At 52.0% G+C, this 23,687-nt stretch overlaps 2 protein-coding genes and 1 long non-coding RNA gene across 4 annotated transcripts in view; 1 reads left to right on the plus strand and 2 right to left on the minus strand.

Annotated features, from left to right (window-relative positions):
- The window catches only part of LOC311192360, a 61,309-nt gene extending 47,107 nt beyond the window's left edge, over window positions 1-14,202 (minus strand). Inside the window, exons 1-5 of one of the 2 annotated variants that reach the window (XR_014617337.1) lie at window positions 14,170-14,202; window positions 12,101-12,255; window positions 11,219-11,328; window positions 10,425-10,620; window positions 6,161-6,296 (exon numbers count right to left, since the gene is read on the minus strand). This is a non-coding gene — a long non-coding RNA (uncharacterized lncRNA). Of the gene's footprint in view, window positions 1-6,160; window positions 6,297-10,424; window positions 10,621-11,218; window positions 11,329-12,100; window positions 12,256-13,045; window positions 13,146-14,169 lie in introns of those variants that run through there. The other variant, XR_014617338.1, reaches the window with a different exon arrangement.
- A 156-nt stretch (window positions 14,203-14,358) lies between these two features.
- Window positions 14,359-15,200, plus strand: ADO (2-aminoethanethiol dioxygenase; the record flags this gene model as incomplete). Its single annotated transcript, XM_084264824.1, has 1 exon — window positions 14,359-15,200. Exon 1 carries the CDS (start codon window positions 14,469-14,471, stop codon window positions 15,198-15,200), a length of 732 nt encoding a protein of 243 aa, XP_084120950.1. The 5' UTR covers window positions 14,359-14,468.
- Window positions 15,201-20,089: 4,889 nt separating this feature from the next.
- On the minus strand, window positions 20,090-22,154 carry EGR2 (early growth response 2; the record flags this gene model as incomplete). The annotated part of the gene is made up of 2 exons (XM_084264500.1): window positions 20,090-21,311; window positions 21,662-22,154. The coding sequence occupies 2 exons, from the start codon at window positions 22,152-22,154 to the stop codon at window positions 20,101-20,103; spliced, it is 1,704 nt and encodes a 567-aa protein (XP_084120626.1). The 3' UTR covers window positions 20,090-20,100.
- Window positions 22,155-23,687: the final 1,533 nt, after the last annotated feature.

Consider the following 23,687-nt stretch of genomic DNA (forward strand, 5'->3'; position numbering starts at 1 on the left):
CCAACACGGCCACCCAGGCGCTCCAGTGCTTCTCAGGTCAAAAGGCACCGTACCACCGCACATCCAGCTGGCCAGAGCTCTCCTGATCCCTGTGCTACGCTGATTTTCAGCTCGTGGCTCACAGTAAGAAGCTGAGTGCACATATGCACCTATAGGGAGGGAGAAAGCAAGGAAGTTTTAGGTTTCAGCATGTATGCCACACGTCTTCTAGGGTGACACACTGGGCAACAGCTTTTTTCAGCTCTTAAAACTGTACCTCACGTTGGATACAACCATGTGCTTCCGAGTTATTCTGGGCCGTATCAGCTTGTCAGCACCTCAAAGCCCTAAGCACACTGCACTCTACCATGCCTTGGCATTTATGATCCGCTCCTTGCAAAGCAGGCAGCGGCAAGCTTGCAAAGACATAACTCCTGAACCAACAATGGCAAGCTGACACTGCCCAGATTAACTGGATTTTCTTTCTGTCAGTCTTATTCCCTCTGCTCAGCCTGCCCTGTGTGCCAAGAGGGTAGAGTACCACCCCTCCAGCTCACCCGATAGCCATGCTTCTTCCCCACCTACAAAGCTTCTCTCAAAAAACATACACTTACAGCACCTCACATCAGCACTGTAATCACTCAAAAGACAGTAAAACCAGTGCTGCTCCGCTCCCCAGCCTGCTGCCCAGCCGTGACAGAGACAAGGGATACCTCCAATGCAGGCCACTGCCACAGAAAAGAGTGGCCAATTTTTGAATCACTCACTTTCTCCAAAACTCCTTTAATTCTCTGCAGGAAGACGTGAGGGGCTGCTGCTACGTATATCTGCTGGCCCACAGCATGTCAAAGCAAGGCTTTAGGAGCAGCTACAGAGCAGCAGGTACATTCAAGCAGCACTGGAGAAGTCACCTGGAAGGGAAAACAAGTCCTGTGCCATGCAAAATGAAAGCAAGTTGTAAGCATCCTGCTATCACTCCTAAAGCCCCAGGGATTAGCCTTTTAATGCAACTTGTCTTCCCCAATGTAGTAACCTCAGCACCCTGAAGGCTGGTGCTGCAGTTGCACAGCCAGGGCTCCAAGCCGAGCAGCCCTGCGATTTCTGATGCATCCAGCTGCCCTTGGTACCAGCCCGACCTCCTCATGCAATCCCTCTGCTTCACTGGGCTCACCTAAGAAAGCAAAGCAGGAAGCTCCCAGCCTTCATCACCCAAACGGCAGAGCCGAAGGAAAGCTGCTCTCCAGGCTGGCAGCAGCTCCTGTCCCAGAGAGCCTGCATCTAAGAGGACAGCCAAAGGGAGGAGACACACACCAATGGGAAATTGACCCTGCGGACTGTTCTGCGTGGTAGGACACCACAGATACCATGTTCTTGATATGGTTTCAGTGTTTCTGTGTATTAGACAAGATCATAGGGACAACTCAATTGGCAACAGAAAATGGAAATGCCCCTTCCTTTGGCCAAGCACACAGAAAAAGCACTGGGCCTGATTTTCCACCGGTGACACTTCCTTAACATCAATTAACTGATTTTCACAGTTACTCTTCTTAGACCTAAATCATAGAATCCCATACTGGTCTGGGTTGGAAGGGACCCCAAAGATCACAGAGCTCCAAACCCCTGTCACAGACAGGGCCACCAACATCCAGGCCTGGATCTACACAAGGTTGCCCCGGGCCCCATCCAACCTGGTCTTGAACACCCCCAGGGATGGGGCATCCACCACCTCTCTGGGCAGCCTGTTCCAGCCCCTCACCACTCTCTCTGTAAAGAACTTCCTCCTCATATCTCATCTAACCTTTCCTTCCTTTAGCTTCACTCCATTCCCCTTGTCCTGCCATTGTCTGCCCTTTGAAAAAGCTGATTCCTCTCCTGTTTCTCTGCGCCCTTCAGGGACTGGAAGGCTGCAGTGAGGTCCCCCCGCAGACTTCTCTTCTCTAGGCTGGACAAACCCAGCTCATTCAGCCTAAATCAGAAGAAACACTAATTTTCCTTTTGGCTTAGGGAAAAAGGTACTACTTTTGGAGGGAACATGCATAAGTAACCTGTTAGCAAGCACTTTAGAGAACATTTCACTTCAGTGAACATAATCCCTCAAGTTATTTCTACAATCTAGAAACAATTGGCAACTGCTGTCCTCGTGTCTTTAAAAATTATCAAGTACCATCAGTTAACGAGTCTTGCATTACAGTATTTCCATCCAGAAAGCCTCCTCTGTTAAAGTCACAGAAGCATACCCTAAACAGAGCAGACTGGAATAGATCACAGATACCCATTTTATCTCCGTTACCTAGAAAAGTGAATGGTTCAATTATTCTGTGTAGTATAAAACCTCATGTACCACAGGAACAGAAGCTTGAAGGCCACACAGCACTTTCACTTTGTGTGTGCATCTTCCAGTGATGTCAACTGGATGCGAGCTTCTGATTCTCAGCCAACATGACTTTTGACAGGAAGCATTTTCAAACACACACCATCAGCTCCATGCTCACACTCATGTCCCAGCAAAATCAAGTCTCTTCACACCATCCATACTTGTAGTGTCACTTTGAAGTTGAGAGGAAGGGGGACGGGGCAGGGGGGAAGAGCTTGCGTAAGTAAAATTCACTTCCTCAAACTCTAAAGGCTCTTTGAAAGGTAAAGACATTTTTAAATGTCAGCCTCAGGAAAAACATTCTCTGTTCTCAGGAGTCCAAATAACATTTCTAAGCATAAGGAGAGCTGATTACCACAGTTTAAGAATCTAGCAACATGAAGATGGTTTAAGCCAACAGGTAGCATTTCACCGCAGGGCATGAGAGCAGAGCTCCTGAAGTTTAGCAGGTTCCCAAAGCGTGGCTGAGGGTTGACAGTAAATTAAGCTACAGCAGGGCCATCGCTTCTAATTGTCTCTTTGATATTCTAAGAACGACACTATCCTTGCTCCATGCCATGGGTCAACACATTGCAAGAAATGCATGGCACAGAGCAGAAGAAAGATTACCATCAACTCATTAGGCCTCTCACAATGTTTTCAGATTCTGCACATAGATTTAGCCAATTGTATCATCTTGGTTACATCAAAACATCTTTATATCAAGACAATCAACTGCTTGTTATCAATCCCCCCCCCTTTTTTTAAATTGTAGTTATATGCCACCCCCTTGAAGTAAAATTGCTCAGATTCACACATAAAGATTGAGATGAGATAATGGAAATGCAAGATAATCAATCAACTGGCTTTGCAGACAAAATAAGTATCTGCAATTACAAAGCAGCCAATGCGCTGGCTCTGCCTTAAGTTATGTTCCAGCGTGGCCCCTTGGATCCCAGGACTTAAAATCACCTTTGCTCTCTCTGTCACAGGTCAAGTACAGCTCAGCCAAACCAGGAGATCCGTGCCAAACAGTTTGCGTTTCCAACAATTAAATATTTAATTTGTCTTTTATAAGTCTCTTAGAAGTCACGCTTGCACAATTATTTTCATACACAGCCACTTTATTTCAGCCCCAAATACAAAAAGCTATTAACAGTCAGCCAGATTCTGTTCTCATTTGCCCTGGTGCAAAACCACGTCACTTCCAGTATGACCAGTGGAGCTTGAGCATTGTCCCACCCAGGGGAGAGCAGAGCTCCCTGTTCACCATGGCAGCTCACATCTCAGCAAGTGCCTGTGCCCGCAGCACACTTGGTCTGGAGGCTGTCACTGTGCTGCAGACACTGTCTCCTGTACTCACGGTCCTTCTTATTCCTCTGCAGTCCCACTGTATCCCTCACCAGCCTTTATTTTAAATGGATCTTGTCTCACAGATAGAAGGGAGCAGGTTAATTAATTCCCCTTAATTTGCTGGTCTTAGAAGGAGCTCGCCAGCTGAGTAACACTGAACAAAAGGCAAAATTGTTTCTACAGCATATTTACACAATAAACCGAATCAAGAGAGCAAACAAACTGTACACAATGTGCTCAATTATTAACTGAAACCAGAAGAAACTCTCTTCAGTGCTTCCAGTGCCCATAAATACATATGTCCCAAGTAACCTAAAGCTTCCAGCAATCACTTAGTCCTCAAAGCTTTGAGCCACATTGTCTCCACAGTGCTTACCCCCTGGAACCCACAGCAGGTAGCAGGTAACTGCCATCTCTGGTTTTTACAGCCCTCTGCATTGAGGATGGGTTTTCCTCAGTCTCCCTGGCTGACCCATCACCCCATTTAACTTCTCCTGCCTCTCTTCATTTGCCCTAAAAGGCACTGCCATACTCCCAGGCATGGTACCTGCCTGGTGGAATGCCAGGCCAGTGCAGGACAGACAGCTAAATGCCAGGGAACACCAGGAACGGTGGCACAGGGAAGCAAGCACCCTGCTGCCAGCCAGGAGGCAACTGCAAGTTCCACAGCAACTGTTAAGAGAACAGAAGTCTTCACCCCTGCATGCACACAACAGCTGGGTAAGGAGTTCCTGTTCTGCTCCTCTACAGATTCAGCATTTAGAGGTTAGTAACCATTGCCTTGTGCTTGTATTTCTTTCTGGGAATGTAACAAAGCTATTCCCAGTTATAAAAAAATGACTCTTTGCGACCACGATGAGTGAGGTGTGTGCAGAGGTGCAGCCCTCGCTAGGTAACACACACGCTTTTGCTCCTCTCTGCAGGCAGTCTGACCTCAGGCAGGATTCAGACCCCACCCCATGAAGCAGCATCCTGCAGGACTGTGCCCTCAGACATAGTTTTGTGACACCCTGGGCAACCACATCAACAGCGACATAGCCCGAAAAGACAAACTCCCCCAACAAGTCCACTTGCTTAGAAGGAAAAAGTAATTTATTACACAAACACAAGGCACAGTGAAACACCCCAGCCTGATTACATGTCAAAAAAAGAAGGCTAGTTTCAAGGGCCCGCTTCTGCCACACTTCATTTCATTGAGAAGAGAAACTTGACATGTCACAACACAGTATTTCTGACGCTAATTCATGTATTTTTTTTTCCCTACTAGAATTCAAAGTAAAGATTGACACTTTTTCAGCAGGGAGATGCTAAGAACTGGGTTTCAACTCAGATAAACCTGGAAAACAAAGCAAGGGGCCAACTCTTCCATGCATGACCCTTCCCCCTCAGTGACACAACTGAAGCACACATGGTGAGAACCAAGACCAGAATAAAATAATTCCACTTCAACCATGTACAGCCACATTCCACATCAGAGAAACTGGCCACTGTTTCCTAAGTGGAGTATTACCATCTCAGTAAAGCAGCAGTATGGCTCTACATTCAATGCTTTAGTTCTCAGACAAAGCTAGGGTAAAAGCACGTCAAATTTACAAAACAGCTCTTAACTGCTTACAAAGGACAACTGTAAGGCTGCTTGGGCAACCCTGATTGTACAAGGCATCAGTGGCTGGATGCTGTGACATACCCTTTCCCTACCATGTCAGCTACTACCAGCTTCAGGTCCTTCTGCCTCAAATTCCCATATGCAGACATGGCACGTAGATGGTTTACACGTAGGTTTTATTAAACACAAAACAAGGAACAGCGCTGCATTTAGCATTCAGTTTTAACATCACATACACACAAACACAGACAACCTTGAGAAGTCAGGTACATGAGTGAAAAGGGGTTTGTAATACTCTCCCCCATGACTGGAATCCCCTCCAGTAGCCCTAGTAGCATCAGTGCAAGTCCAAGAGGAAACACAAACAAGGGCCTCGCTCCCCCTGCACACCGACAAGAACTTGCCCCAACATTCTATAAGGATAAAGCTTCAGGTTTAACTCAAAAGTCACAAAGACCATGGCCTATCACAGGAACATGGCAGAAGAAACTAAGGGCATCCCCAAGGACTTAGTCAGGTGCGAAAAAAATAGCGTGTAAACCACTTGTCTGTTTTGTGGACTTACAGTTCTGTTGGCATCCTCATGCAGTGTCCTAAATTTAAGCTTAAACATAAAAATACAAATACAGTTATGACCTCATCATGAGTTCCACAGAAACAGCTTTCTGCAAGCAATGTCAACTCCTTTATGTGCAAGACCTTGCCTATGCAGGGCTCCCTGCAGAATTAGGACTGTAAATTATGTACATAAACGCTGGCAAAGTGTGTTTACATAATATGTAAATAGATAAAGAAAAGTACATTCACACCAACTACCAAGGAAAGAAAATAAATAATTTTTCTACTGCTAGAAGTACTGAATCACTTACCACCTGTTTTGGGAGGGAAAAAAAAAGATTCAGTCCAATTCAGCTACGAAGAAAATCCTGTCTAAAAAAAGTAATCACATGCTAGATCCACCTAAGTTCACTTTCCAATCATTTTCACATGGAGAATTTCGTTTTCCTGGAGGAAAAAAAAAAAAAAAAAAGGGAAAGGTAAGAAGGATGCATGGCTTCTCAGGCCCTGATCCTGCAAGCCCTAAACACTTAGCTATGGGAAAAAGCAAAAGCTTTTTTAGGAAAAAGCTGAGTCTCTGCATTGGTTTCTGCTGGAACACATCCCAGTTTTCCAAGAAAAATCTGCCACCTTTGCTACCATACCACGCTGTGAAATACAAAAGGAAAATCTAGCTGCTAAATATCTGAACTAATTTCCCTTTATAACTTGGCAACATTTGTGGGGTTTTTCCCTCAATATACGCATGCACACTGCCACACAGCACAGAAGCAGTATGTTACTGACAAGTATATAATCCTAACTGAAGAACATGTGGCCACAGAAATACTCCAAGCACAACCAGCAAACGCTGTGTTTATAGCTCTGGAGAGCATCTGTAGTTTCCTAACTTGTGACTTTTTGCTTTGTCTTCAAACACACTATGAAGTTCTTCATTTTGAAAGAAACTAGTATTTTTCTATCATCATTTCAATCCACACTTCCAAACCTACCCTACATATAGCACCGACTTTTGAAATGCCTTTGTATATTCCCTTTAACAGCTGTTCATCCCGCAACTGCACATCACGGAACCAAACTGCCCTTGCCTCATTCCCTCCACGTTCAAATACCAACTCACCTCTGCACGCTGCTTCTCTGGAATATTCCCTGACCTCTTCTGCTGACATTTCATACACACTGGCATCTCTTCCTCACCATTTCCCTCTACTAACTAATTGCCAATGCTTTCTAATTGATTTTTTTTTATTTCAATACTTCTGCCCTGGAAGTAGTCAAATCCTGGTTGACAACCACAACTCAAAGCACGATCAATACTGCTGCGTGGGTGGCCGAAACAGTCTTGTGGGTCCTGGCGTTTTGCTTCTGCTTCCTGCAGTCCCCATCCCTTGTTCAAACACTTTGCAATTCTCTCCTCCTCACAAAGGTCTCAAGTTTAATACAGAACGTAACCTATGGGACAAAGAAAGGTTTTACTGGATTTACTAATTAACCTAGCACTACAAACACCTGAAAATATTCAAAGGTATTTCCCTGTCCCACTAAATCCCTTACCTTTTAAATTTTACCCTTCACTTCTTTTTCTGCTAAACACTAAGTCCTTCCATTAAAAAAAAATTATATTATTTATTTAAAACAGAAAAGCATTCCTTGGTTATCAAGTCCAAGTTACTATGGCTTCATGCATTATGGCTTATCACCTGTGTGATGACCATACCGAGCCCTCACTCAGGACTGTGAAAAAGAAAGGTTTAGCTTAAAGATAGTCAGTGCTAAAGCATTTTTGGCAGCAAGGGAAGGCTATGAGTGAGCACCAAGTAGGTTACAGTGAGTCAGCTGTGGAGCAGTAGCTCTTTAAACCACAGAAATAGAATTACTTTAGACCTTCCTAGTAAGGCTGCTCAGAAGGGCTCAGTCCTGGGTCCGGTCTTGTTCAACATCTTTATCAATGACCTCGATGAAGGGATTGAATGCTCCCTCAGTAAGTTTGCAGATGACAGTAAACTAAGAGGAAGTGTTGATCTGCCTGAGGGTAGGGAGGCTCTTCAGAGGGATTCGAACAGACTGGACCAATGGGCTGAGACCAACGGGATGAAGTTTAACATGGCCAAGTGTAGAGTGCTGCACATGGGACATAACAACCCCATGAAACACTACAGACTTGGGGGAGGTTGGCTGGAGAGCTGTCAGGAAGAGAAGGACCTGGAGGTGTTGGTTGACACCAGGCTGAATATGAGCCAGCAGTGTGCCCACGCAGCCAAAAAGGCCAATGGCATCTTGGCTTGCATCAAGAACAGTGTGGCCAGTAGGTCTAGGGAGGTGATTGTGCCCCTGTACTCAGCATTGGTGAGGCCACACCTCAATTACTGTGTGCAGTTCTGGGCTCCCCACCATGAGAAGGACATTGAGGTCCTTGAGCAAGTGCAGAGAAGGGCAACCAAGCTGGTGAAGGGGCTGGAGGGCAAATCATATGAGGAACGGCTGAGGGAGCTGGGGATGTTTAGCCTGGAGAAGAGGAGGGTGAGGGGAGACCTTACCACCACCTACAACTACCTGAAGGGAGGTTGTAGAGAGGTGGGCGATGGTCTCTTCAGCCAGGTGACAGAAAACAGAACAAGGGGAAATGGCATGAAGCTGTGCTAGGGCAGGTTTAGATTGGATATTAGAAAAATTTTTTTTACTGAAAGAGTTGTCAGGGCCTGGAACAGGCTGCCCAGGGAGGTGGCTGAGTCACCATCCCTGGATGTGTTCAAAAAAAGGGTAGATGAGGTACTTAGTGATGTGGTTTAGCATAGGATGGGAATGGTTGGACTCGATGATCTTCAAAGGTCTCTTCCAACCTTGTGATTCTGTGATTGCTACTTAGCACAAGCAGCAGCAGACCCACACCTCACTCCCTCAGGGACTCCAGCGAGTAAACTCTCTACTTGCAGCACTTGGGCTCCATGGAGCGAGATCACACCCTGCTCTAGCACACAAGTGCCTACATACCGCACCTACCTCAAGACAGGCAAAAGCAAATACAGCACTACAGTCAGTGATAACGGAGAGTGGACATGCACCAGAGAAACGAAAGGCTTTCCCTGCACCAGAGCAGCCTTTCTCATCACTGCCCCACAATGAGGACTCTGCAGGGGCTTCCTCCACTACGTGGGCCTTTCTTCTGGGTCCTATCAACAAAACCTTCACTCGCCATTTCAAAGCCAGCTGCTGAGAGAAGGGCTGGAGGCCACAGAAGCTGCTTCCAAACGGAGATGACCTTTAAAGCTTTCTCCCACCCTCTGCTCTCCCACTGAGCGACCAACTGGGACCCTTGGGATGCTCTGAAAAAGGAACAGAGAGAAGAAAAACAAACCGAAGTGGAGTTCAGCACTGATGTAACTAACAGAGGCAGGAAGGGCCGTATGGTTCTGGCAGCCAGTGACAGAATTCAAAGGATCTACACAGAAGAGGTTTCAAAAATGGTGGAGGGACGCACTCCAGGACAAGAAACCCCAAGGGCAGGATGGACTCTGGGTGCTCCGCTGCTAGCCAGGACTGCCCAGAGAGGAGACAAACGCCTCACGAGACAAAGGCCTCGGGACTACAGCCAGTACAGCTTTCGTTCTGTACCAACTACCCCAGGAAACAGACTTCAGCTTTCCTGACCTGTAGTGTCAGCTTTTAAGCCAAGAGTAACCTGTATCAATAAAGTGATTAATTACTTCTATGCATTTGGCTGCTTTTGAATGCACTAATACCCAGTAACAAATTATTTTAATACAGCCAGGGATAAATAAATGCAAGGAAGAAATCAGAAGTAATCATACCACAGCCTTAACTGTGTCTTTTTTGCTGCCAGTTTAAAGATTAAAGGTGATGGCCCAAATTACAGTGTTCTGTACACTGTAAGATGAACCACTTCAATTATTCCCATATATTTGTAATTGCATTCTTCATAATACTGTATCCAGACACATTCCCGTTTATATTTTGTTTTGAAAGTTGTGCCACTAGTAAGAAAAAGCACTATTAATTTGAGAATTATTTTTGTGAACTTAGAATTACACTTGCAAATTAAGCTGTGAGTATCTTCCACCTCAGCAGTTATTTAAAAAAAAAAAAGGGGGAGTTTTTCTACCTTCCTACCCGTATCTGAGTTCTCAGGAACCTGGACACTTCAACATATTTTACTTCAATATATTTTTAAGTTTAGACATAAAGTTAATGTTCTTTCCCCAAGCTATATAATCAGATTATCTTTAGAAACCATTAAAGATACACGAAAAACCTGAAAGTCAAGCAATAACTATTTCCATGACCATCAGGGGATTTCTCCCTCTCGATTTCTCTCTCTCTCACCCCCATCTCTGTCGCTCTGTAGCCACAGTGACTAAGAGTGACAGCACACAAGTGGCTTTGGCCAGAGATTCCTTCCTACAAAACAGATGCGAAGAAGGGAGAGAATGAAGCAAGGGCAGTTTCTAATCATGCTGGTAAACATGGTCTTCCTCGCAGCCAGGACCAGTCCTAGACAGTCAGAGAGTTCAGAAGGAATAAGGCCACAACACCCACAACACCCATCACCAGTCTAACCTGGGCGGCGTCAGAGATGTTGGCAGGGATCTGATTGGCGCCACTGGAAAGCACGAAATCAGTGGAGCTCAGCTCCACTCAGACCGGAATGAAGCTGGTGTTATCTCTGCAAATTCATGCGCAGGGAGTTGCATGCTGCACAGCCTTTCCTGCTCTGAGTCACTCCAGCTCCCGCTCCAGGCTGTTCAGTAGCAAACTGTCAATAACATTCATTAATGATGTGCTTTATATAGAAACAGTGCATTTAACTGAAAGGCTACAACAAACGAAGAATGCAACAAGGGGTGAATTACATGGTTAATGGAATACAGGATGTGTGTCAGTAAAGAAGTGGTAAAGGTGGGTGGGAGTCTCAATGTTAGATAGATCTCTTTGAAGTTTGGTACATATATGAACCTAATTCCCCTTTAGATCTCAGTACAGTTACATCTACAGCTCCTCTGTGTTTCTACTGATACATAAATCTTCTGATGAATAATTGATAGCCAACTCTCTTTTACGTAAGCCTTTACTGGAGAGCCAGAAAGTATTAGACATGCTGCTTGCCTTTTCTTCGTCTTGTTCTCATCTGAACGTTTGGCCAGCATTTGTATCTTCTTGACTGGTAGTAGCTATATATATATATGTGTATATATACACACACACATCAGTGGCGTGAAGAGTGCAAAACAGATGTTCTTTGATACAGGTTTGACAGACATCTGCAGCTGTTTCTGTACTGCCCATCTAAAGTCTACACCTTGTAAAATATTCTAGCATCTTGACACAACATTTTATTACAGCTAACAACTGACCTTCCAAGCAGGCAGATGTTGGTTTTGCCCATTCGAGACTGTCATTTTACCTGATGGTTACAGGTAATTCGAACTTCTCAAACCAAATTACAAGACATCAGAGACAACACCTAGAAGAAAGGGAAAATGAGCAAACCTGGGGGAACTGTAATACTTAATGCCACCAAAAGTGGTAAGCTGAAAAACTGTCAATCCCGTGGGACGGTTTAGGAGTAAAAGAGAGGAGCCTAGAAAAAGGAGGGTTAGGCAGGAGAAAATAGCTGTAACTTCTCAGCACATTCTCTTTCTCTGTGTGGGAGAAACAAACACAGCAGGAGACCAAAACCATAACCTGAACCTGACCTCACTCACATGGGTTGTCTCATAAACCACCGGGCTGCACTTTGGTCATTGCATCACCAACACAAAGCGGTCTCAGAGCCCAGCCAAGCAGCTATGCCGTGGTTTTTATTTCTGTTCCTTCACGTGCACTCAAGATGGTAGAGGCCAGCTAAGAACACAGCCTTTCAGAAGAAAAAAACCTGCCAGTTTAATTGTCAGTTGGCGGGACAGCTTGCTGCTTTTTTTGAGGTTTCGGGTATTTTATTTTATTTTAAAATATTACCACACTGAAAAACGTGGGGGTGATGATACAGCATTTAACTGGAACACTAAGTGCCAAGGACGTATTTTTGTCTGTTAGAAACGGAACTCAATGCAGTAGTTAAAAACATTGAGGACCATAAGGTGACCAATTATGCAAAATATAAACCTTATCATCAACATAACGTGGCACCAGGAACATTCCCATAATGATGTTCTTAAAATCTTAATATCTTTGTACACAGGACGTGTGATTCATGGTTTACAGAGCGATAAGCACTAAAGGGTCAAGGAACTCACCTAGTGTCACCCAGCAAGTCAAGATCGGGACGAGATCGGAAACCAGGATCCTGGTTTTCCATGCCAATCCTTCTTATAACTGCATGTTGCTCCAAGTGCACCATGTCCCACCAATATCAAGCATTTTTGTTTCCATGAAATAGTTTATTTCTGTGCTGCACAGAAAAAGAACCCGTGTATTTAAGAGTAAGCATTCTAGCCATCACTTACCACCTTAAAATGTAACATAATTGCTAAGGCCGGACACAAAAATATAGCTTAAGCCAATAGAAATAATTTCTCATTATCACTGGTAATGATAATTGCCAAAAATTCCAGTCTATACCTCCATCATTAAATTGACGGTTGAATAGCAGAGCACACTGAACATGGAGCTTTCCAAAGCCCTTGGCTTCTAACAAAATGCCAGTTGCCAATGCAGCAGCGGTGAGACTGCAGGTGTCCTCAACCATTCGCTCCCATGCAGAAAGGCTCACCAGCCACTAAAGACTACATCTCAAGGCATCTGCCCTATCATCCTAAGCACCCTGCCAGCCATACCTGTTAATGACAGGTACAGAAATGCTCACCTAGCACTTTAAACATTGCTGTGTGAACATGGAATGGTTAAAGGCTGCAACGCTTTGTAGCTTCAGGCGGAACTTGAAAGCGACAACTCAGATGAATGACCTCCTCTTCATAGAGGAAGCAGTAATACCATGACCTAAGTTTGCACTCTGTGCACCAAACTAATTATAGAAGGGGGAAATAAGTTTGGGAAGAAGAATTCAAATCACTGACCTTCGTTTACAGTATCATTACATGTATTTCATTCACTGCTGGGCCACCACATGCCCGCAACATCTCTATTTCTGATTCACATGTAATATGCAAAAATAATAAGGCCACAAACATCTTACGTTTAATGAGTTTAAAACTAGAGTTTAAGAAAACATGGAGGTTTACCTTGGTTTTAAATGGATTTTTTTAATTTGTTGGGCTGCTGCCACAGGAGTCCTATGTAGTGTTGTCATTCAGAGGTTTTTCAGAATCCTAACCAGCTGCACCTACACCTACCACAGTACTCAGCTGCTGAACACCCACTTAAATAATTGAACTTGAGGTGGTCTGAGCCTAGTGCTGTTAAATCCCAGCACTAACAGATTAATTTCTGACTTCACCTCAACATTTTTTTCTAGGCATAGAATCATAGAATGGTCTGGGTTGGAAGGGACCCCAAGGATCACAGAGCTCCAACCCGCTGCCACAGGCAGGGACACCAACCTCCAGGCCTGGATCTACACAAGATTGCCCAGAGCTCCATCTAACCTGGCCTTCATCTGCTATGCACAGTCATGTGTAACAGACAGAAGGTAAGCGGCCCATCGTTACAGATACACAAGTGAAGCAAAACGTTGTGTGCAATGCCCTGGTAGAATAAACGCTCTACCAGGCTGGCTCTGCACCAAAAGCTCATTGATCCTGTCACATGTGCGTTCTTCCAAGAATCAGCATCTGGAACTCCACGTGCTCATTCAGCGTTCATCTGTGGTCAAACATAATGAAGCCGGACACCATCATACTCCAAAGCCATGACAGGGAGGCACATCAAGGACAGCACGTGCCGCACAGGAAGGCCTTGGCCCCACATGCCGATGGGAAAGGCAGTGCCTAAAAGCGAGCTGCAACCTGCCACGCCTGACAAGGTGGCTTGGCTGCACCAGGGAGCGAGCAGCTGGACAACAGCCGTTGCACTGCGTGTCTGTGAGAGCTACCACTGCAAGAAGCCGAGCACAAGTTCCTCCTGTACCTTCCCCTCGCCCCCTGCAGCCGCAGAGCCGGGGAGCTGCACGGAACGCTCTCGCTACCGCTGCCGACTCATGCCTGCGCCCGGGTCCCCGCTGTCGTCCCTCAGCGCTCTGCCACGGGGGGCCGGGGCTCCAGAAGGCGCTCCCCGGACCGGAGACCCTCTCTCCCGCGCTAGGACTCCCCTCGCCTCACCCCCACCCCGCGGTGCCAAGATGGCGGCCGCAGGCGGTCCCGCCGCACACCTCCGGGAGCCGGGCACAGCCCCCCTGCTGGGCACTCACCTCCACCGGCCCTGCTGGGAGCCGTAGTCCTCCTGCCTTCCCTCTCCCCTCCCCACCGCCCCCGGCCATCGCCCGTAGCTGCGCTCCGCTGAGCTCACCCCGCCGCCCCCGTCTCCGCGCCCCCGCGGTGCGCCGGGGAGCGGCGGGGGTGGTGGGACGGCGCAGAGCCTCGCCGTAGCCGGAGAGGACTACCAGCCCCACGGTGCACGGCGGCGCGGGTGCGCCTGCGCGGCGGAGACGGGGGGAGGAGGCGGAAGCGGCGACGAGACCCGCCTGCCGCGGCCGGGCCGGGCGCCGTCATGCCCCGGGACAACATGGCCTCCCTGATCCAGCGGGTGGCGCGGCAGGCGCGGATCACCTTCCGCAGCCCGGCGGGGCCGGCCTTCGGGGAGAACCTGCACCGGCTGCAGCAGCTGCTGGACGAGGTGCGCGCCGAGGACTTGCACTTGGCGCCGCGGGGGCCGTCCGCAGCGGCGGCGGCAGGGGGGTTCCCCTGGACTGGCGCGGTGCCGCCCGTCAGCTACATGCACATCTGCGAGACGGAGAGTTTCAGCATGGGTGTGTTCCTGCTGCGGAGCGGCGCCTGCATCCCGCTGCACGACCACCCGGGCATGAATGGCATGCTGAAGGTGCTCTACGGCACGCTGCGCATCGCCTGCATGGACACGCTGCCCTCCCCCGCCGCCGCCTCCCCGCCGCCGCCCGCCGCCGCGGGGCCCTGCCACCGCGCCCTGTTCCGCTCCCGCCAGCACTACACGCCGGCCTCGCCGCCCTGCCTGCTTTCGCCACACACCGACAACCTCCACCAGATCGACGCCGTGGACGGGCCCGCCGCTTTCCTCGACATCCTGGCGCCGCCCTACGACCCCCAGCACGGCCGGGACTGCCACTACTACCGCCTGCTGGAGGGGTCGCCGGCGGGCGCCGAGCCGGCCGGGCTGCCGCGGGAGGTGTGGCTGATGGAGACCCCGCAGGCAGCCGACTTCTGGTGCGGGGGTGAGCCCTATCCCGGGCCCCGCGTCTGCCTCTGAGGCGGCGGCGGCCCGGATCCGGCGGCGGCCGTTGGGACCGTTAGCGCTCGCCCCGCCCCCTCCCCCCGTGCGCGCCGACGTGAGGGGAGCTCGCCGCCCGTCCGCCTCGCCGCCCGGTCTTGCCGCCGAGGCCGCTTCACCGACCGGCCTCCTCGGGTGCCATGTGTGGCCGGCGGGGCTGCGGGTACCGGCCGGGGTTCCTCGGCTGGGGCCGTGAAGTCAGAGACTCGCCCCATCCGCAGCCCGGCCTGGATCCGCGGGTCGGGGACGTGAAGCGCCAGAGGCCGTTCGCGCCCTTCGGGCTGATGCGGAGGAGGAGGGCGGTTAAACCTCTGCTCAGCCGAAAGGTCGGGGGGTGGCGGGGGGTAAACAATCCAGCATCCTCTGTAAATAGCTACGGCCGCGCGTCGGCGAGGGGGGCTCAGGCTCCAGCTGGAAGAGTAAATGCAGTGCGAATTGGTACGGTACCCCCCGGCTGCCCCCCGGAGGGTCTCCCACCACCTGGGCCGGCGGAGCGTGAGGGAGGGCTGGCTGCAGTCTGCGGGGCTCCGTCCCCACAGCGAGCGTCAGCGAGAGCTGTACCCTGCTGGCCAAAAAACAAAGCACCCCCCCCAGAACGGCTCCTGAGCCAGGACTTGCGCCTCCAGTTAAACGCCAGTGACCCCCAGAGCTGGAGTTCCGGGAGCTCCCACTCCGGATGGACGCTGTCAGGTTCAGAATTGCTTTCCAGCAGTCCGTTCAAAGTGTTGTGTGTATGAGATCTCGCCATGGCCACTGAGAATTGCAGAGTGCATTTACGCACACTTCCTTCACCTACAAGGAAACTAGTCGGCTGCTGATTAACCTCACTGGGAACCTCTTGTGCAGCAGTGGTGGAGGGTAGTAGGGAACTGTGGGCATCTTAAGAGGAAAACCAACTATCCACTGTTGTGTCATGGGAGCTATTATAGAAACGTGACGTATTTGCAAACCTTATATATTCAGCAGCACACATACCCTAGGTACATGTAAGATACAACCTGATGTCTTCTTTTTCAAGTGTGGTCTGTGTTTTTATATGGACAAGCGAATGCTTTGGGCTTTGGAAGCCTTGCAATTTCACTCTTTATACTATTTGTAAAGACTACTTTTTCATAAGGCTTTTAACTACACATAGAGTAGAAGAGGCACCGCAAGTTTCACCTTGCTATGATGGAAGGAGTCTGGAGATGTGGCTTGCCCATGGCAGGGGATACCATGTTTCTAACAAGGGAGAAACTTTCTCAATAGGTGAAATACTCCATCAGTACTACGGGGACTGGTCTCGCGCCTGCTCATCCTAATGCACACGTCATGCCACAGACCCCATGCTGGGGCAGCCTCGGCCCTCTTGGCCATGAAAGCAGGAATTTGGAGTAAGAAAACATGACTTACCAAGGTCCTAAGTGATGTACTAACCTCCTCCAGAAATCGTTTCACAACTGGCTTTAATATTTTTTTTGTGTGTATTTATAAAAACAGACTTGTTTTTCCTGTACAGTGGCTTGCATGTGTGAATTTTTAAATGATTCTGATACCCAAAAGAGCTGTTTTGGTGGGGGTTTTTTTTGCCTGTGAAAGAATGAATGTAAAGTACAGTCAGCATTATGCATGCACAGATTAATTCTTTTGCAAGAGAAAAATCGGTGGAAATTATTTCAGGTGCTTTCTATTTATCCACTCTTCCAGCACTCTAAAGTGTGTGATATTTCTGCAGCCGGCTTACCTGTTTTTCCTGGAATTCCCCTGCAGCTTAGCATTAGTTAATGTGCAACAATTCTCTATTGAATGTAGTCATTAACTAGAACGCAATGCCTCCCTGTGTTACAGCCTGCTTCTGACTCTCTCCAATGCTAATAAAGACCATCATCCTTTTTAGGGAGTCCACTAAGAAGATAATAGCGTAGCACATGCAAACAGCTGTACCAGAAAAACAAACTGTGACAGAGAGTGAGGGTTTTGGTTTTGTTTTTTTTTTTGTTCTCTCTCATCTGCTTTGTCCTGTCCCGAGGTCCTTCTGCTTGGTTTTTAATTTTTTTTTCCTCCAAGTGTAAAACCCAGTGGAGACGTTGAAGGGGATAGAACTTCAATGCATCCTCACATAGAGGAGGGCACGGCCCCTTACACTGCGGAAACAACCGTGGCAAAAACTTTCTCTTCTGAGGTTTGGGGGGTTTTTTAATAAAGGTGTCGGCATCGAAGTGTTAAAGACAGGGAAAAAACAGCAACGAAAACCTGAGGTGCACTAAAGAAAAGCCTTCTGTGTAACTTCTTGCTTACTCAGTGATTGAAACTTACTTTGTAATTTCTGGATATCTGTAAGCAGGAGTTTGAAGCCTGTAATGCCGTTCCTTCTCTCTGCAGTCTGGTTATTGTGTTTTCACAAGAGCAAAATTACTGTTACTGGTGAGTTATAGAATAAATACAGGATCTCTCACCGCTGACCAGTCATTGTTTTCTGTCACGAGTAGGACAGTCTCAAGTCGAGTATGGTTCAGAGCGCAGGTTTCTTACGCTTTAACAGTCCGAATGGTACCACTGGTCTTTTTGGAAGCGCTGGCGTTCCAGCCCAGACTGGCTGATGTGCAGTATTGCCGCTCATGAAGCTGGCTGTTGCTGTGAGGCAAAAAGCACAGGTTTAAGCTCGCTGATGCTCTTGTACGATGTAAGGTTCCCTTGTAGCTGTGTGCTGGTCATTGGCAGTGTCCTTAGTTCAGCTCATTGACAATTTCTGCATTATCTCTGTTTGCTTCTGGCTGGAGTCTGACTCTCACAGCATGGCTGCAGGCAGTAGTGTAGAGAGTGTGAGTGGAGCCTCGGATTGCATGCCTGGGTAGCTCAGTTTTGCTTTGCCTACAACCAAGCTGTGGTTATCCCAGGCCATGGCGGCACCTCAGCACCTCCGGGAGCCCTGCAGGCCAAGAGCACTGGATCCCTGCACACCTCCCCATGCTGCAGCCCACTGATGCCAGCTCCCGTGGGGTTGTGCTCCTGTGTGACATCCCTCCAACAGCAGGACACAGTCTCTTTCGGTGGCCAGAAGCACATGGGATCATGTGGCAAAGCTGCACCCTACCAGGACATGCAAAAGGGGAGGCGAAGCCTTACTTGCACTGCTATGGACAGCAGGGTGGTGAGTATTGGCGGCTCTAGAGTTGGCAGCAATCTGTGGCTTCTCCATCCCACACAGACTGGTCCACACCCGGCTTCACGTCCGATTCACAGCCAGGCAACCGCGCTCTGGCTACGAGTGACCACCTTTCCCGAGCAAAGCGCAGGCCAGGAGATGGTGAGCGGGGAGTTTCAGACCGGGTACCACCGGGGGCTCTGTGCTGCGGGACCCGGCACCGGGCAAGCGGAGGCTGGCAGCGGCTGGGCGAGGGCTCCCTGCGGCGCCGGGCTGTGGCGGTAATGGCGAGGCACATCCCGCACAGCTCACCTGTGCGGTACCGGGGATCGCTGCGGCATCGGGGCGAGCCTGCGGGTCCGGTACTGCCCTGCACCGACGGCAGGACCCGGGGGCGGGCCCTGGGGGGGAAAGGGGGAGGGCGGGCCGGGTTAGCATCTTAAAAACAATAATCAAAATAGGTTAAAAAAACCCCAACCAAACAAACTCAAACCAACGCGATGTTGCGGCCAGATGGGTTGAGCAGAAAAGGCCCGGCTGTGCCGCGGGGGTGAGTTCCGCCGCCCCCGGGCCCCCGCGGAGCCCCCGAGAGCCACTTGCCCTCGGAGCGGCGGCCGTCGTCGCTCACTTTTCCGGAGCCCACTCGGGCAGGTTGCATGGGGCGGATCGTAACCGCGGAACAAAACAGAAAGTGAGTCAAAAAACCCACCCCGCTCCCCGGTTAATATTAGCCCGTCTCTCGTCTCCGAGGGAAATCCCCGCGCCCCGGAGCGAGTGTTTGTGCGATGGGGCCGGGGCCGCTGGTTTTCCGCGCCGAGGCGGGGCGGTGCGGAGCGGAGCGGTGCGGTACGCCTGGCGGCGTCCCGGGGACGGGCGGGAGGGACCCCCCGGGACGGGGGAACCTACGGAAATAAAGGTGTCAATTTAGCATAATTAAGAGATTTATTTGTCGTCTTTTATAAACGTTGTAAGCACCGACCCTATCGTCGAAAAGTTTATTTACAGAGTGGCCAGAAAGAAACCCCTCTCTCCTTCCAGCTCCCGTTAGTGGTTGTGCATTATTCGTGTTAGCTGTGGCGCGCCGGGTCCCGGCGACCAGCGGCCGTCGGCTCCAGCCTGAGTATTTACATCCCAGCCCCAGTCCTACTACAAACGTAACACTCTGAAGTCACCGAAAAGGAAAACAGCCCCCACAAACCCCAAACCAGTGCGTACAAAAATATAGTCTCTTAAAAAAAAAAAAAAAAAGAAAAGAAGAGAAGAGAAGAGAAGAGAAGAGAAGAGAAGAGAAGAGAAGAGAAGAGAAGAGAAGAGAAGAGAAGAGAAGAGAAGAGAAGAGAAGAGAAGAGAAGAGAAGAGAAGAGAAGAGAAGAGAAGAGAAGAGAAGAGAAGAGAAGAGAAGAGAAGAGAAAATTCCCCGTATTAATAGGCAGAAATGTACAGCCATACTAAAACCCGGGAGGGAAAACTTTCCGGTCTCGGTGTCGCCGCTGTCGCCGGAGCGGATCGGTAAGGCACCCCCCACATGCAGACAGGGGACCGGGCTCTACACCACACAAGGCACCAAGGACACCTCACCACGACGGCACTGCATGCATCCATCCTCCCGCCGCAGCCCCTATGTACACCCCGACGGCCCAGCCCGCTCTGCTCCGGCCCGGGGGAGCCCCGCGGCGCCGCCAGGTGCTCACCGCGCCCCGCCGCGCTCGGCGGCGGCTCGGCGGCTCAGCTCTGGGTCCTGCGCGCCCCGCGCCGTCAGGGCGTCCGCGTCCGCGCCGCGCAGGGGGCCAAGGCGGCGGCGCCGGTCCCGCCGCCGGGCTGCGGGCACCCGCCGGCGGCGGCAGCTCCTTTCCGCTCCTTCTGGCGCAGGTGGATCTTGGTGTGCCGCTTCCTCTCGTCGGAGCGGGCGAACTTCCTGCCGCAGAAATCGCAGGCGAAGGGCTTCTCGCCCGTGTGCGTGCGGATGTGAGTGGTGAGGTGGTCGCTGCGGCTGAAGTTCCGCATGCAGATGCGGCACTGGAAGGGCTTGTGGCCCGTGTGGATGCGGATGTGCCGGGTGAGCTCGTCGGAGCGGGAGAAGCGGCGGTCGCAGCCCTCGGCGGGGCAGGGGTAGGGCCGCTCGTGGACCGGTGTCTTGCTGGGCCGGTTGGGGTACTTGCGGGGCCGCAGGATGGGCCGCAGCGGCAGGTGGTGCGGGCTGTAGGCGCCGGCGGGGAGCCGGGCGCCCGCGCCTTCGCCCCCGCCGCCGCCGCCGGGAGCGCTGCCGGAGGCGGCGCCCGCTGGGGGCGCCCCCATAGTGAAGTTGCGGATGGTGGAGAGCGGCGTGAGGGGCGGCGGGACGCGGAGCGAGTCGAGGGGGCAGGGGAAGGGCTTGCGGTCGGGGCCAGTGTGCAGCTCCCGCTGGCACTGGGGCGGCGGGAAGAAGCCGCCGTACTCGGGGATCATGGTGAAGAGCCCGCCGTCGGCCGCCGCCGCCTTCGGGGAGGGGTAGGAGGGCGGCGGGGGGAAAGGCAGCGCCCCGCCGCCGGCGGCGGGCAGGAAGGCCGAGGAGGGGTCCTGCGGGTACAGGTCGCCGCAGCCCGAGTAGGGCGGCGGCGGTGGCGAGTAGAGGTGCTCCAGGTCGGCCGGCTGGCCCTGCGCCATGGTGCAGCCGAGGGGCCCGGCCAGCGGGTTGGGGGAGGCGGCGGTGGCCGAGGAGGAGGCAGAGGAGGCGGCGGAGGAGGCGGCGGAGGCGGCGGCGGAGGCGGCGGAGGAGGGCGTGCTGACCCCCTGCAGGATCCCCGCGCTCACGATGTTGATGATGCCCTCGGGATAGCAGCCGGCGCCGGGGTACTGGGGGTCGATGGAGAATTTGCCCATGTAGGTGAAGGTCTGGTTGCGTGAGGCCGGGGCGTTGGGCGCGAAGCCGCCGCCGTAGGGCAGGTCCAGAGCCCGCTTGTCACCCATGTCCACGTTGATCATGCCGTCTGGGGGGCAAGGAGCCGGTCAGCCCTCCGCCCGACCCGGTCCCGGACCGGACCGGCGCGGGGTTGCGGCGCACACATGTTGCGCTCCGGCCGCGGGGGCTCCGCGCCGACCCTAACTTTTCCCACCCACCTACCCATCCCACACACCCCTCCACCACACCCCCCACCCCCCTCCGAACCGGGCGCGGAGGCAGGCGTGCCACGAGGGGCGCCGGGGACGCTGGCCGGGTGGCGGGCGAACCCCCGGAGGGTTCGCGGCCCCCGGTCCGCACCCCCCACCGCCCTGCCGCTCTGCCGCCCTCCACGGGGGACCCGGCCCGCACCTGCGCGGCCCCGAGGGCTCCGCTTACCTCCTGCCACGCCGCTCATCTGGTCAAACGGCCCCGCCAGGTCGGCATTGGGGAAGATCGCGACCGAAGTTGGCAGCGCGGAGGCGGAGATGTCATCCGCGGGGTAAATGCCCTCGGGGAGCTGGTGCACAAACCCGCCGAGGGTCACCGGGATCTTGTCCACCGCCTTGGCGGTCATCATGGGGGCAGCGGGGCGGCCGGGGGAGCGGAGCTCCCGGCCGGTGGCGTGCGCTCGGGGCGGGGAGGGAAGAAAGAGGGGGAGAAAGAGAGAGAGAACGAGAGAGAGAGATGAGGGGGCGCTTCCCCCGCCTCCCACTACCGGCGCGGGGGAACCGCGGGGAGCCGGCGTGGCATGTGCGGGCGGGCGGCCGCCCCGTCGCGGCGGTGCGGTGCCCCGGGAGAGCCGCGCTCCCGCCGCAGCTCGCGCTGGAGGACAAGTCTGGCGGTAAGTATTTATGGGAGCCCCCTGAATACCCGGGACGTCACTGCCCATATAAGGACTGAGGAACGGGGCCCGGCGGTCACGTGGGCGCCCGCGTGCAGGACCCGCCGCCCCGCACCCCCTCATTCCCCTCCCTCAACCCCACCCTCCATCCCCCTCCCCCCCCCCCAAACTCCACCGCGCCCCGCGGGGGCGGGGGCGGCCCCGGCCTGGCACGGCCCGGCCTCGCTCAGCCCCCTCCGCGCCGGCAGCGCCCCGCCGCCGCGCCGCTCAGGGGGGTATTCCGGTGGCGGAGCCCTTGTCCTAAAAAGGCGAGGATCCGGGCCCGCCCCCCTGCCCTTTTTAGGGCTCGTTCCGGAAAATGTTAAAACGCTCGGAAAAGCAGAGGAGGTCCCAGGGCCGTCGCGCCGGGCTCGGCTCACTTTCTCAGCAGCCCGTAACCGCAGAGCGGCGGCGGGGCAGAAACCAGCCGCATTCACGGAATCCGGCTTCTTTCTTCAAAAAAAAGAACCAAACAGAGCGGGTTGCGGGTGGAAAGAGCCGCCGAGCAGCGAGCGTGGCGCTGCTTTGTTGGGCTTTTTTTTTTTTTTTTTGGGGGGGGGTTTTGTTTGGGTTTTTTTGGAAAGCGTCTGAGTTTGAAACGCCGGCGCCAAAGCGGAACCGCCCGCTCCAGCCGTCGGTGGGCTTTTGCTGTACCGACGGACTCCACCGGGAGACGGGACGGTCCCGGTCCCGGTCCCCGTCTCCCATACCCCGCTCGGGCCAGCCTCTTGCTTCCCCTGCCGTGTCCCGCTTCCATAGCGTCCCCTGGCCCCGTCCTCAGTGCCGCTTCCGCTCCCGGTTTTGCTCTTCTTTCCCTATGATCTCCCTAATGAGGGTATCAAACCAAAGAGTGCTTAAATTCTAGCTTTCTTTTTTTTTTTTTTCCTTTTTCTTTCACTCGGAGTACTAAAAATAACCTCCCTTGTGCCTCCCTCCCAGGAGAAGCCGATCTTTCATATGCTGTTCCCAAGCTCTGAGCTTGCAGCCCCTACATCTTCTTACTGATGAGGGTGTCAGATGTAATTATTTTTGAAAGCTGTAGCCCATGCTATGTTCGTGTTGCTGATCTCCTTACTTAGGAATATTTCATCTTATGGCCGTTTATTCCTGTATTTAGGGAAGGAACCCTCGCATACAATCTGTAGCATGCAGGGGCCCTTTTTCAATGGTCTGAGGGAATAAAAAAACCCAAACATATTGACAACTGGAGCAGCAGCAAGACACGGCAACACAAGAGATGTTCTGAAAGCACACTCCTGTTCAAAGCAGCAAGCCAGAGAACACATAAGCGGCACAAAACCTCTCCACTTTCATTTCTAACTGCAGCTATTGTTATTTACTGTTTTCAGTTCATCACAGCATGTGTTGGTGCGTGAATTTACCTCTGCCTTGGGTCCCAAATGCTGTCATGGGCGTCTGGCTCCCAGGCCCCTCTTTATCCAAGCAACACCTCATGCTCTGGCTGAGATGGGCAGTTCCTCCGTGTTGGTTTTGCTGCTTTTGGTGATGCTCCAGGTTCATTACTCGTCTGGTCACTGCAGA

Source organism: Gallinula chloropus (assembly GCF_964237585.1).
Source record: "Gallinula chloropus genome assembly, chromosome: 5".
Lineage (NCBI taxonomy): Eukaryota > Metazoa > Chordata > Aves > Gruiformes > Rallidae > Gallinula > Gallinula chloropus.